This window comes from Battus philenor, unplaced genomic scaffold (assembly GCF_028537555.1).
Source record: "Battus philenor isolate CCGP_79_NKW_IND1 unplaced genomic scaffold, ilBatPhil1.0.hap1 SCAF_1, whole genome shotgun sequence".
NCBI lineage: Eukaryota > Metazoa > Arthropoda > Insecta > Lepidoptera > Papilionidae > Battus > Battus philenor.
This window is the reverse complement of record NW_027181661.1, coordinates 11263566-11279061: the sequence shown is the minus strand read 5'-3', so window position 1 is coordinate 11279061 and position 15496 is coordinate 11263566. Positions and strand designations below refer to the sequence as shown.

Genomic DNA, 15496 nt, shown 5'->3' with positions numbered 1-15496 from the left:
CACAGCTACACCGAATGACTTTCTTTTAGTGAACGTAGTAAATACGAACTATGTTCGAAAGACCTGCATTGGTTTTGCCAATAATATGAAATTATGTATCACAGAAGATTTAAAAAATTTTCAACATTGCGGACTCTTTGCTACTTGTTTTTTTTTTAATGCGTGTCAATTTCATCTTAGTGTCAACTGACGAAACGAATGTTTATAGATATTTTTATTTACGTATATGTTGTCCCTTATTATATTGTATAGAATATTTGAGTGAAATTATTCTACATTGAAATGGAGAAAAGACGATCATCGAACGTTTTGCCTAAAAGAGATTCCAAGAAAACGAATTCAAATCGATCCCTTTACAGAAATGCTAAAGGAGATAATAATGAAGCACCAAGTTATACACAATACTTTAAGAGAGATATTAAAACTGATGAATTCATAAGATTAAACAGTTTAGAAGTAATAAGGATGAAAAGAAATTTGCCCAGTACGTCCTCTTCGTCATCTGAAACATTTCAGTGTGTACAAGGATCAGAAGGGAAACAATATACTGAAGAGGAAATACAAAAAAAGTTTTTAACTCAAAAAATTGATCCCATTTTTGTTGGTAAAGAACTTTATATTACACTCTTAATTTAATTATGTTTTATTTTCTGCGTAATAGAAGTACAAAAATAGAAAGTTTATGGCGGTTACTGTGAGATAGAACAATGGCACGCAGTCAAATATATTAATAAATATGTAATTTACATAAACATAATGAAATGCTAGTCCTAACGCTCAATAAACTTTCCCTCGCCTACATAACCTTTAATCTGTTGTCATATATATATATGATTTCTCGTGTGCCACTGTGTTGACCTGCAAACGATATCCATTGTTTGCCAATCAAATTATATGGTCACACACAACAGTCAGGCCATCATTAAAACAGGATGACAGAGTACTTAAAAACTGGGGGGGGGATGATTGTTTTTTTAATAATGTCCTCCGATAGACAAACATATCAATAACTCGCGTCGACAGCTCATTAAAAGCGTTTTAAAAATTCTCAAATTTGTTTAAGTTCGACGAATAATCATAAGATTTTTTTTTTCATGAAACGTAATTAGTGTGATAAATACAAAATTAATTAAGAAAAGCTAATGGATAAATTTATAAAACATGTAGTTTTTTTTTTCAAATATATTGCTTTTATGGTAAGACATGCACGTATAATACAGAACATACAACTGTCACTAATTAGCCGTTGCAGACAATAATAAAACCGATAGCATAGTCAAAATTGCAACCATCTGTTTCTCTGCATAAAATAATGTATTGTATAAAAAAATTTGAAAATGTTAAGGGAAACACCCAAAACATGATCTACACTAATATGATTATTGTTCTTTTAAATATTTTATCGTCTATTACGATTAAATTTTAGATCAATCATGGGTCGATCCGTGTCCACCAACTCTTGGATGGGAAATTACCGAAACTTTAGTATTCATGATGCAAGACCCTGTCGCAAACCAACATGTTGACCGCTTACAATCTTATCTGAAAGATTTTGCGGAAATCGCAAAATATGGATATGTATCCTTTTCATTTTGCGTAAATTAGAAATGTGAATGGTTATCAATTACAAATTTCACATCAGGAAGCACCAAAACGTTTATTGTACATCGCTCATAGTACGTTCCCATGATTTAAACAGATATTATACACAAACCATTGGGAGAAAGTATGAAGGTATGTGTTTTCAACATCATAATCTACGTCTTTACTTTCAAACTACATTAGACGTGGAAAGTTCGCTTCTTCTAATAAAATCATCGATTGGTGGGTATCAGTAAGTTATATAATATTATAACCATAAACTTATTGAAAATGTTTAATTCTGCTTCTAGTAGGCAAATATTCTATAAGTATTCTATAAATATGTTAATTTTAAAATAATAATCAATTAAAGTAAATTGTATTAATTTTGTGCATTTAACAGGAAAACTGCAAACCAATTTTTCTTAAAATATCCTCAGAACATTCACTTTTTAGATAGTGTTTGCATAATAATAGACTATCTGTGTGAAAATTTGTCCGCCGACTACCCTTTACGTGAAGAATTTAAACTTTTATTACGTACAATGAATAAGCCTATATTATTAAATGCGGCTTCAGATGTTACAACTCACTTTCAATCTTTGACGAGTTACGTAAATTTTATGGGTTAGTTCTCTTGTATTTATCTGTAGAGAGTATAATTGTGTGGAAAAAAAAATGTAATGATATACATAGAGCGTATTTCATTTTCTTTTCTACTGTTTCCTTTGGAAAACCGTATAATTTTTTCATAATACTAAAATCTTGAATTGAGTAAATGTATTATTATCGTCGAACATGATTGTTTTAAAATATTTTATAATAAATATTCGCAACGGTTCAAATAATGGAGGATTTTAACTTATCGGGAATATTAAATAAAATTAATCACTGTTTTATAATTTTTTCAACTAAAATACTGACTTGTTTTAAATATTTTATTCTGTGTAATCATTACCTTTACGGCAAGGAGCGATATCGGCATCGCGCAATTGTTATGGTTAAAGAGGACAACGGTGATAGTATTCGAAGGGGTTTTACTCCTATTTTAGAGGCGTTAATATTATATAGTAAGCATGCCTACGACACGATGGAACGCTCAGCCCACTTCGTACCCTGCCCTACTTATGATTAATCTAGAACATTCTAAATTCAATCTTAACTTTCTACTGCGATATGATATATTATATACGCAACGATTCATTGATATTAAAAAATGTACTGATTTGCGTTCTCATTGTATTGTACTCTTGTTACATTTTGATAGATGGCTCAACCAGCAGCAAGTTTTGAAAATATTGTTTTACAAAATTAAAAATTATTCAAAATTTTCACTGTTCGTAGTGGAATTCTATTTATATTATTTTTAAAATGATCTATGAATTTTTTTTTATCCTTAAACATAAATTAAAGACAAGATTTCCAATTCTTAATAGATTTTAGAACTTTTTTATTAGATTATTCTCATTGTCTAAAGTTAGGTATTAGATTTAAAAAATACTTTTATTAATGTGTTAGTAAATTTTAGTTTTGACCTCGATAAAAAAAGGTTTGGTCTTCTATTACGACAGACTAGTTTTAAATTAACATTGAAGTAAAAAAAAACAGTTCTTTTAATAAATATTGTTCTTGTTAAACATATTTTGATCGTATTTAAAAATATTGTTAATAAAAAGGTTTAAATTTATGCTATATTTCCAGGTTACCTTCTCATACGAATAGTAGAAGATGATAATTTCGACGTGATTTCTAAGGCGCTTATCTGGCATCTATCAGCCCCTGATTCTCAGCGTGGGCAGGGCGATCTACGTCTAAATGTCACCCTCGCTGCCGCGACAGATCTGAATGAAACCATTGTTAGAATGTTGGCTTTGGCTACATGCCATCGTTTTCCAACATTTCTAGAGCTTGCTCTTCTATTAGCTTGCGATCAAGTCGATAATTGTAATTGTTACTTTATTTACAAACTTGAGAAAGTTGGGGACGAAAGGTGGCAACTACGAACTAACCGACGACATAGTTAACATAGGAAGTGACTGCATAGTCACTTCCCGCTTTAGGCGGAAGACCGGTCCTCGCGGAGATCCTTACAAGAGGCCGTCTAACAGCTGTTATGATAATGATGATGATGAACTGTAGGTGTGATGAAGATGAGCAGTTTGTAACCTAATGCGTGAGAGATTTTATGAACTATAAATCACAATTAGTATTATATATCCAATTTTGGAAGAACAAGACAATCAGTTGTCTTATCTGAATAATTTTTTTAATGAAAGCAGTTAATAAAACTAATGGACTAGAATTACTTATAAGTTTAAAAATTTATAAATATATTTTTTTAAATAAATTTTGTAGTGATGTTTATTAGAAATATACATACATACACGTTTTGTCAAAATATGTCGTTGCATATTTCAGGTTTATATATGATAAATAATAACATATTTGAAAACATATTTCTTCGCTTCAATCCATACTTCCCCGATCGAGCTTTGCCCATTTTCGACACCAATCCTTTGGATCCACAAGATATTAATATAAAATTAGGTAAACATAGTAATGTGAATATAATTAATATAATTAATCCTTATTTTTTACAAACATGCAATAGATTGTTGGATAAAAAATGAATTAAGAATCTGTTGTCTCTTAATTAATCGTGTTTTAATATTTCAATTTTCAAATGCTCTTAAAGAGAAAGAGGTTGCAAAGATAGATATAGTCAATATATACAATATTATAACCTTTTCACAGGTGCAAGCAGCCAACATATGTCAACAACTATGTCACTTCTCTTGGTTTTATTAAAAACGATTAAAAATATTACGGATGACAACCCTAAATTTAGTTTAACAATCCCTTGTCCTGATACATATAGCCAAAGGTAATTATTAATCTGTTTCCTCAGTTCTTGCTTGCACCATAAAACTTGTTCTTGCAATTTGTATTTGATACAAAATTACACTTTAAGTTCTAATGTTTTGGTCCACGTAAAACAATTTTTGATATTTTATTACCTGACATTTATTCAACAACCAAAGCTTAAATTTTAAGGAAAGATTAAATTTTATGAAATTGTTTTCTTGAAAAGTCAGAGTCTTCCTCTGACTTTTCTTATCTAATTTATATATTGCGACTAAAGTTAGTTTCTCACTTATGCCGTCGAAATAATTTCTACCTTAAATTATAGGTTGAAATGAAAAACTCTAGAAGAGTTTTTCATTTCAACATATAATTTTACATTACATTACCATTTCTCTATTTGGTTATAAAAGGTGCTTCATTTGGGCGTACCGATATGAATGTCGCGCGAGGGATCATCGGCACGAGAGAATCACTCTTACAGTTATTGCTTCTTGTCTTCTTCATTGTTTTGGAGAACGTTTGACTTCTTTTGGTAACGACTTGATGCCTGGTATGCTACGGTTTTCTTATATGATTAAATATTTATGACACTATGCGGTGGCATGGTCCATGTACTGTGACCGCTTTACAAGTTTTTATTTGTATTTACAAGAATTAATACATATTTATTATGTACACAAAAAAACTAAAAGCAATGTTATCTATTATTTTTTTAATAATTATTTATTCTATCATAGTACGTGTCTCTAAGCAATTATTTTTCAATTGTTTAGTACAATCAATTACTTTTCAAATAACATGAACTAATTAATTTCTGAATACCATTTACTTACTTACCGAAATTAAACTATAAATTTTAACAGATTCAAAATAAAGGCTGACGTGTAAAGTAATTTTAAGATACATTTTATTTATTATATCTATAGATGTGTTGTCGCTATCTGTTCAAACGGAAGTACCAGTAAAACAAGATTGGACAGGATCGGTTATTTTCAACACTAGTCAGCCAGATGTACGATTCAAGCTGGATTTACTGTATTTAAGCGTAAAATTCTATAAAACATTTCCTTACAATAAATTTGTAAGTAACTTAAGTGTTTAAGAATCATTTATTTGTCATAAAATTTTTATATTAATTATTTACTGAAAAAACTTTTCAAACTTTCACTGCATGGCATTGGCCTCTCCCAAAGATCGCAAAAACGTAGTCTATCGATCTTGATATTTGACTATAAACACTAAAAGATTCTACATTTGTTAAAATTTTAGTACCAATAATATTATTTAAGCAATACTCTCATTTTAAATGTGTCATTTTAAAATTAAATAACAACTATTAACTTAATAGACGCCACTTTCTAATAACACGCGTTAAACAATTTGACGTTTTCTTGAGGTGATACTGAGTTTTTTTTTGGTTGTTTTCAGTTTGAGTTCATAAATAATTACTTAATGATTAATAAAAAAAAATCCATTTCCCATTGACATTATAATTATTATACAAAAAATAGATATCATAATTTTTGTTGTAAATTAAAATTAAAACGTCACAGCAATGCAGATGTTGCATCAAGAACAAACTTACCCATAAAAGCATTAATTGTTTGAATTAAAAAAAAGTACCTTGCTTTACTTTTCTAGCTTTGGACATAGAAAAAGATCGAAGGGAGTGTAAAATAAAAAGTGTAGCAGCGCTTCTTTGTCAGGCCGTAAAAACAATAATAGAGAGAGTGTGTTTATCCTCTCAAAATATACTCCAAATTATTCACGAGAAACATAAGTCTGGTTTGGGTTAAGTCTACGCTAACTTCCTAGATTTTAATTTCTTTCATATCATTAAGAGAACTGACGATGGGAAAAAACAAGACTGAGTTAGTTTAATTGTGCCCCGAAAAACTACCAAACGTTTAGATACTCCTGGGGCTAGGCACACGTGATAGTTTAACGGTATCTATAGATAAAAAATGTATAAGATGGTTAGTTAGTTACCAAGGAAGTAAAAATCATTACTGAAACATTGCGATTATGTGTTAAGAATTGAAACGAACGAAAACAAAAATAAATCAATTCCAAAATTTCCTTAATTTCAAGAGCCCTTAGTTAGCAGTGAACATAGAAAGGCATAAGGATAGCTAATTTTTTCTGAATCCAAAACGTTTCAATGAAATCTCTGCATAAAGCAAATATTGTCAATAGCTTGGAAAAATATGTATGTTCATCGAAAGTTCAGTTTGATACTGAGAACAAAAACAAAAACTGGTTTAGCAAAAGTTATCAAATTAAAGAAGAACAAGAAAGAAGAATGTTATAAATTATATAAAAATTGCAAAGATCAACGACACACTACCAGATACTCTTAGATTTCGGTACCAACTTATGATAGCAAATATTTAAGTAATAAATTTTAATTTTTATTAATTCTGAATGTGTTTACAGATGATGGCATCGCGACATTGGCTTATAGGCTTAATGTATCTTTTGGATCCTCTATTATGCAAGCTGAGACGCCATTGGTCTTCGTCGCTTTATGCAGACTTAAGAGATGCTGCCTTTAAAGCACTGATTTGCATTCTACCAATAGCATCTCTACCTTTAATTCAAGATTATGGATTAATAAGACGGTTAGTTTCAACATGTTTTAAAAGCTTCTATGAAAACATGGCCTACCACTACATATTCGTCGACAAACGCCTACTACAAGGCATAGGCTAGCCCAAAATATAACTGTGCCGCCACGACTGGCAGGTAGGTTGGCGATCGCAGTGCGGTATTATGGTACGCAGATGGCGCTGCTGCCCACCCTCAGAAAACTTATTTGTGGGCAGTGGCAATCCTATATAATTAATGAACAAAATGTGAATTACATAAGATTGTATCCTTGGAATCAAGCCGGAGACCTACGATTGCATGTCTCAGTCCTCTGCCGCTGGGCATCACTACTCGTATTCGACAAGATCAAGTTAATTTCAGCTTTTGGGCTATCTAAAGCTAAAAAGTCAAGAATAAAGCTTAAGTACGCGTTATGCAGATGCAGGTGAGTTGCCACCCGTGCACGTTTTCCTTCATCGTCTTTCTTTCTTGGTGGCGAGGAATACGAAAGCCTCGAGTGTGATTGAGATGATAGAATTTACATATCTCTATACTATACTCTATATATTTGATGCAAACGCAATCGCAGCGACTTCTTTCAAGCTTTGTAATTTGAGTTTGACACTAAAAAGTATTTTGGCTATAGTTGCCACCAATGCTGACTGTTTACGCGTTAACGCTGCATCTCTATTTATTTTCAGACTAATGTGGTACATTGAATGGTATTCTGTTAGTCCCTATGAATTATCCGTCTTATATTGGTGCCTGAGGGTTCTGCAAGTCGCTACATGTCAAAGGAAAAGCGAAACTCGCTCAACTATGCTTAAAGACCTATTTGATAGTCACGGTATTATTATAATTGTTCGTAAGTATTTCTTACCCTTAAAAATTTTTGTTATTTATTTTATAACGTTTAATCGCCGTAGAAATAAAGTTTGAAAAAACCTTATAATTATGAGCATTACAACAATAATATTATTAAGTCTCAAAATAGTGAAAATGTAATAGACATTTGACGTATAGTGCTTTGAATTCACCGTGTCCAAAAAATATTTCTCTCTCAATACGGGTTAAAATTATTTATTGTTTACTAGTTCTTCTTTTTTTACTAAAGGAAATAAACACCAAAATTCATCCAAAGACCACACCAAAATAATCACAGACGCGTTGCTTATCAGGGAACCTAGTCTGTAGATTGTACTTTTACTAAGTGATAGCAGCTTTTCTTATCAATTTTAAATAGTTATTTACTTTTAGGTCTCTGTCACAATCTGCTAGATCAGAAAACGCCTCCAGTGGAAAAAAGCCAAGTGATAATAACATTGTGTTTAAGACTTCTGACCAGTTCTATTGTATTAAATTCGCGTTTAAGTTGTTGTGTGTATCCCGATATCAAATGGCCTTCTGCTGTGCAAACTCTATCAACGAGAATGATAAACATCGTTCTTCACTCATTACAGAAACATCTTCTTATAAGCGACAGGTAATGAATTTTAATACAACGAAAAATTTATGTATCAAGTTATATACAACGTTTTAAAAAGGTTCCATAGGAATACAGAATATTTGTTTTACATTCATACTACAAATGTACATTTTTTTATTCTTATTTAAAACGTTTATAAAATAACTTTCCAGGTGGATAATATCGTTACTCAATTTTATATGGGAGACAATCATTTGGAATGATATGTACAGGGCAAACTTTGTCGCCGATGATGGAGTTTTTAAACTTTTGGATATAATTTCGGTAAGTTGTGTCGGCTGGCATAGTTGTTGAGGTATTCTACGAACTATTATGCTAGAGCAACACGGGGCCAGCGGGCGGCTTGCGGCTTTTTAGCATTTTTTTGCGGCACGCCAAGCATTTCGAAAATTGCAATACATTTTTATAAAATTAAATCAAAATGGTAGTACATACTAAACCGAAACAGTTTGTGACGAGTTACTAACACAGCGACTTGTTCAAATATGCGATACGCAAGCGACAAGACGGAATGAAAAGATTACTTTTTTAATTTTACATTTTGTAATGTTTATTATAAATATCATTTTTAGCTTATTATTAAGTAGTACTTTATGTAAGGTCCACCAAACCATTTTAAAATTTAAATTGGCTCGTTGAGTATAACGGTTTTTTAGCCCTGGACTAGAGAGATACACCGAGGTGCGAACGCGTAATATTGTCGAAGATTTTGTACTTAAATTCTGCAAATCCAAGTAGGCTTTTCCAAGCACTTTGACTGTCTATTATTTTAACATTAGAAGTAGTAAGCTACAACCTGCTCGAAACGTGGATCTCCTGAGAAGAGCCGACTAGAAACTCCAAAGTTGCTTTTTTGAATTCAAATTTAACACTTTTTGTGGTGTTGCTTATAAAAAGCCCTTGAATACTATAGTAAGATTTATTTATTAATATACTTTTAATATTAGATTAAAATTAAGAAAACGAAGGCCTAGAACAGAGTTCCCCAAACTTTTTTTTGTCGTAGACCCCTTGCCATGTTTTTCCGTGTTGGGTAGACCCCCTACTTTCTTGATAATGATTTCCTGTAAACTTTTAACTGTAGTGACGATTAGTGTTAAAAACTTAAAGAAAAAACACATGTTAATTTATACATTTATTAATTGAATTTAAATTAAAACTACTCAAAATAAAATTTTATATCTGTTATGTTAAATATACGTAACATTAAATAAACATGTATGGCGACCACAAAGCGAATACCAACATCCTACAACTTACACAATTTTATAAACATATATAATATTTTTTATAACTTCAAAGGTACTTTTATAAATAATGTAAATGTTTTGATATTATAATATAGTATGATGTAAGTAAATAGGTATTATCAGTGTATGTATGTGTCGAGATCCACTATCGTGGACCCCCATTTTTATTTCATGGACCCTTTTTTCTTGAGTAAAGCTATAACTTCGTGTTAACATACATAGTTTCATAGCGATTATGACTCTTAATTGAAGTTGGAACATAAACATATGCGGGCCTCTCGTCTATCCGCTAACTCTATTATAAACAATTTTCTGATCAAGGAGGATTAGGAAGAAGATTGTAACATCCTCATTGATTAGTTGAATTGACTGTTTGTCCTCCCTTTATCACTATGACATCGATCATGAATAGTAATAAGATTCTTCAGAAAGTAATTATTTCATAACCTTTTATCATGCCCTAAAACAGGAAAAAACCATTAATTCTGATCTCCTCGTACAGGTATTGGAAATGTTTTAAAATATCTGTTTTTCGGCAACATCAAAAATAGGTACAAAACATGGATAATGTTTGTTTTGTTTCAAAAATGTTTATTTCGCTATCATTAAGTCTGCTTGTTATCGAAATGTTATAAATAAATGACCTAAAAATAAATATCTTATAGTATTACGTAGCCCTTTTTGCGTTTTCTTAGTTGCTAAAGCTTAGTAAATAAAAGGAATAATAATTCAGAGAGAAAATTAAAAGCTATGCTAACTTTCATCAAGTTGCAATGAGACTTCAAATGTGATCCGTATACTTTTTAAATTTTTATAATATATATTTAAATACTTTGTATGCACTAGTATTTAAATATTGTACATGTCTTTTTCCAACACGTCAGGGCAGCGCGGGGACTTAAGAGTACCCCCCACTAACCGATATAAATGAATATACTGCCACATATAAATATAAATCTCCGGCAGGAGAGAGGTAGTATAGTGGCAAGGGATACAAAGAAATCGAAAAGGTTGAAGGATCTTAGCCAACCGGCAAACAGAACGTCAATTCGTAGTGGCCTTTGAGCCTGTTTCGGATATGTCGACTAGAACACGCGAAATCGGCAAATGCCATTTGAGCAGCGGTGAAAAAAAACATGATATTACGGCAACACTAGATAATATAGCCTCTGCAAAATCTGACAAAAACGCTATAATAATAAACATAGGTAAGCAGGCCTGCTGTCCAATGTCTCGCCCTTGCTCTTCTATGCGACGTGGCTCGAGCCGGCAAAGCAGTTGGGCAATTGGTCACATGGCGAGCTAGCTCTACCGCTTCGGACATCGTATGTACACATATTTTTATTTGAAATCAAAACGTATCATGGCGTGGTAATAGTAGTTCCGGTTACTTAAAGAAGATTTATAGCAAAACGCGTAAACAATAAAACGCGTAAACAAAAGTAAACATTAAAAATCGACAGACTTCATTTACATTTAATAATATTTATTAGCTATATAGTCTGTATATCATTTCATCATAATTATCGTATCAGCCGATAGACGCCCACTGCACAGGCCACCGATAAAAATCGCTACGTTGACAGGTCATGCACTGCCGGAGGAAATGACTTCTCACGATTTTAACAATGCAGTCAGTAACCATGACTATTCTGCGCATCTCCTCAATCCTGGATTGGATCTTCAGCGTAGCTCCGAGCATAACCCTCGTTCTCCACAGCTCTTTGAGTGAATTTGAGCCTTCTTATAAGGCCTGTCGTTAGTGGCCCCATCTCGCCCCGTCTCGACTCTATTATTTACTGTTATAAAAATATAACTGAAATAATATTAGTATTGGTTTGGGTACTTATTGACGTATGTGATGTTTAGATACCAAATGTTGTAAGAAGAGGGGCTACGATCGCAAATTTACTAGCAGCAATATTTCGTGATGAATGTGATGCAAACAAAATAAAATTGGATAATTATGGCATAATACAAAGTATGTATTTCTTCTACTTCCCTTAGTTTAACAGATACGAGAATTATTGTCAACCAATACGCACTGGACCGATCGTAAAATATATTGTATAATTATATATACCTCTTATAATTTTAATTTACCATTTATTTAATAACTTCAGCGCTTAATTTTATAATTTATTACATAAAAATTCGAACTAAAACTACTTTTAAACATATGTACAGACTTAGAGTGTCCACTGATGTCTCGGGAGTTATTAGAACAAATATGTTCCCTATATGATACACAGTATTTTAGCAGAAAGACGCTAAAATGTTTGCCGGCGGCTGACTTAGCTGGATCTAGAATGCCGAAGGTAAGGCTTTTTTTATTTAAATGATCTCTGGTAATCTAAGCCAATCTAAGCCAATAAGTAAGTCTAAGTCTGGTATCTAAGCCAATAATTTTTGTGTGATTATCATAGTTATGTATCATTTATATGAGCGAATCGCACAACTACAACTACTGCTTTTAACTTTTTTATTGACGTAATTGGTAAATTATTAAACGGTTTACGCCGTTTACGAATATATGACACGATAGAAAGCTTTCTCGCAAAGACATTCATTGTTGATTAGTTTAAAATCGCAATGTACAAGTCTTCCCAACTAGTTCTTTCTATTACGGTTTAGGTAATAGATTAGGTAGTAGCTAGAATCGAGAAATCAATAACGAACATAACCTCAATATAAACTGAAATTAAAAGTAATACTTCAAATTATTTCAGACAACTGAACTAATTAAACATTAGGTTGAAATAGAAGCTACACGCACGTCAATTTAAAAGTTTGTGTTGGTGACACTGAATGTTTTAAGAACTGACCAACAATAAAAAAAATTCCCAAATTAGCTTCAACGTGAATTTTACTTTTTACTGTCATTATGGATTTAAAAACAATGATTATTTTTAATAATTTTCGTCTTGATCTGTCAGTAACGACGTCATGATAGGCTTCTAGTAGCATTTATTGGTGTCAATGTCAGTTTACGTATTTAAAAATAATTTAAATTTTAGGTGTACGCTCTTCTTCACATGCTTTCAAAAGATTTGGCCTTTAAAGTATCATTAGCTGACGAAGCCTACAACCTGTATAAGAATATCAAGTTGCCACCACAAGATGAGGTACTAGATGTTTTAAATTTTAATATTAATTTTAACAAATTAAGCTTAATATTAATTTGAACAAATTAATAAATTTGATTTTCTCAATTCATGCCATAGGTTTAAAATAATTAAAATATGTTAGAGGTAAAGTGGAAATTACTTTCTTGTTATAAAATCAATAATTTCACTCGTCACCGGTTGTATAATCTGGCGGGTTTAGTTTTAAAATTTTTGATTAGATCTCAAAACAAACGTTTAATTTTGGTTAAGATTAATGCATTGCACCTGAAACTTGTTAATGATAAAAAATACGAATTTCCAGATAATCCTTCTCCTTTGTTCACATTATTTAACAATTAAACTAAATGAAACTTGGTTTGAAGCGAAGATATTATGCCCCGGATTACTGCCACAAGGCGTTGAGACCCTTGAAGAATTTTCGCAAATAGAGCGGTTAGTTTATTCATTATTTTACTAGGAATAATATTTTAGCAATTTTTTTAGAATGTTTCAAGTCTTACATAGATTTACTTGATGACATGCCGATTTCTTCATGATGTTTTCTTCACAGTTTTAAACAATAGTGTTGCTCAATTTACACGAAACTACGCCTCTACCGGATAGAACTTACAGTTTACGACTCAACTAACACTACCTTAGCACTGGTTTAGTTGCCATAAACGTGACAACGCTATAAGTATTTTATTTAATAGCAAGGGGCGGAATTTCATTTTGTTCTTGGTTGTTGACATTAGCATAGGGATGATCGAACGCCATTTTGAACTATAATAACCGCAAAGCGGCTTAATCACAACATTAGTGATAATATAATTAATAAATTGTAGTCTAAACACGAAACATAACTTTATTTTAATGGAAGAGAAGCCTTTACTTAAACAGGGACTTACAACATAAACAAATTACTAATCACACTAACCATTGGGAGGTAAAAGTAAATAAAATATTTGAAGTGTAAATATTTACAAAAACAAGGATAATAAATCTTGTTATTAATTATTATGTGTTAGCATGGTAACCTTTTTAAACGAGGTACAGTAATTATTCTTCGTGTTAAATTCAAATCTGTCTTGTTTTAAAATGCTAATATAATTAGTTAACAATCAATAATATTACGCGGTTTAAAATGTTCTCGACTATCTGAGTAACACCTACGACAATCCTTCCGGATATTATAACGAAATTAAATAAAGCTAAAGTCGAGTTCATGCAATGATTTTGAGTGTTAGAAATGAGGTTCATAGAAACTCTTTAAAGTCAATGTAAGGCACACACTGCTATGAAGTAATATGTAAAAAAATTGACGTTGCAACGTATACTATGCTTGATTCAAAATTAAATAAATCAAAAAATGAGTTTGTTATAAAAGTTTTTAACTATAAGCCGTGATCGAAAAACATGTTCCGCTGCCACCATGATGTAAATATAATTTAGATAGCCCCGAAACATCAAAGCGCTGTTAATAATATCCAACATTGTTTAAAGTGTTAAGGTAGGTGACTACGGCTGCGCTATGAATTTATTATTTAAATTTAAAAATGCACTTTATGTAAATGGGGGCTTATTGATTATTACGAAAGATAATGTTATGTATGTACAAAAGTATATACTTACCAATACACGAATCTAGCACTAACACTGTTTTATTAATCGAGTGTTGTGACATTTTGTTAACCATTGCATTATCGTACAGGCGAGTAAATAGAGAGAATATATATATATATATAATTTAGTCTTTTATAATTCCAGTGGATGGGGAACAGAAATAAAGAAAATGCAGGAACGCATTTTGCAAAAAAGTCAAAAGGAGGTAACATTAATAAGTAGAGATCGCGTTTTCCAATTCATACCACAAACAGAATATTATTACTTTTAATAGTTATAATATTTCTTTTTTACGTTGCCAAAACATTGTTGTATTTTATTCAACAGTTAATGATGTATTTTCTTATCATTTGTTAGTTAGTTTGGTAGAAATAATGAACATTATGGTAGAATTAAAATATTCCGCTTTATTTTCGGGCACTGTTGAGACTTCACTCTAGTCTCCTCTTAGAGAGAAATCTATGACACTGGGATGTAATTCAACAAACGGGCCTGTTGTGACGGTTTTGTTGGGTTTGTGATTTCTAAGTTTTTTATAAAAACATTTTAATATATTTTTTGCAGGATGAAGCGGTTGAATGTTCGTTTTATGAATTTCTTAGTCGCGTGAGGCTTAACACGGCTTTGGACGCGTTACGCGAAGTACGCTGTATGGCACGCTCATCTGATAGATTCCAGATATCGCATGCTCTTCTCCATGACGCCGTGTTGGCACAAAAACGTCGATGCGAACTATCAGAAAACATAAAGTCACCAATAAAGAAGACATATACTTCTCCGCTAGATGCACAAGTAGTACCTTTAACTCATTTTTATTATAGTTTATTCTATTTGACCGAGACTGACTATCGCTTCACCTATGACTACAGCAATCTTATCATATATTGCTGTTTGACTGACTACGTCTACACCGACTGTGATAACTACAGGTCTACGACTATAACTACTATTCTGACAACCTCCTGAGGACGGCTATGTCTACTGATGCAAAGTTG

General features: G+C 31.8%; 1 protein-coding gene across 1 annotated transcript; it reads left to right on the top strand.

Moving 5' to 3' along the window:
• Positions 1-282: 282 nt before the first annotated feature.
• LOC137932663 (cilia- and flagella-associated protein 69-like) lies at positions 283-15209 on the top strand (the record flags this gene model as incomplete). Its single annotated transcript, XM_068776294.1, has 19 exons — positions 283-484; positions 1427-1578; positions 2022-2208; positions 3283-3525; positions 4000-4128; positions 4336-4465; positions 4857-4996; positions 5373-5527; positions 6883-7067; positions 7737-7900; positions 8293-8518; positions 8674-8785; positions 10980-11096; positions 11641-11752; positions 11959-12089; positions 12789-12896; positions 13201-13331; positions 14646-14706; positions 15066-15209. Coding segments are annotated over exons 1-19 (2829 nt in total), but the record flags the coding sequence as incomplete, so codon positions are not given.
• Between the last annotated feature and the right edge of the window lie 287 nt (positions 15210-15496).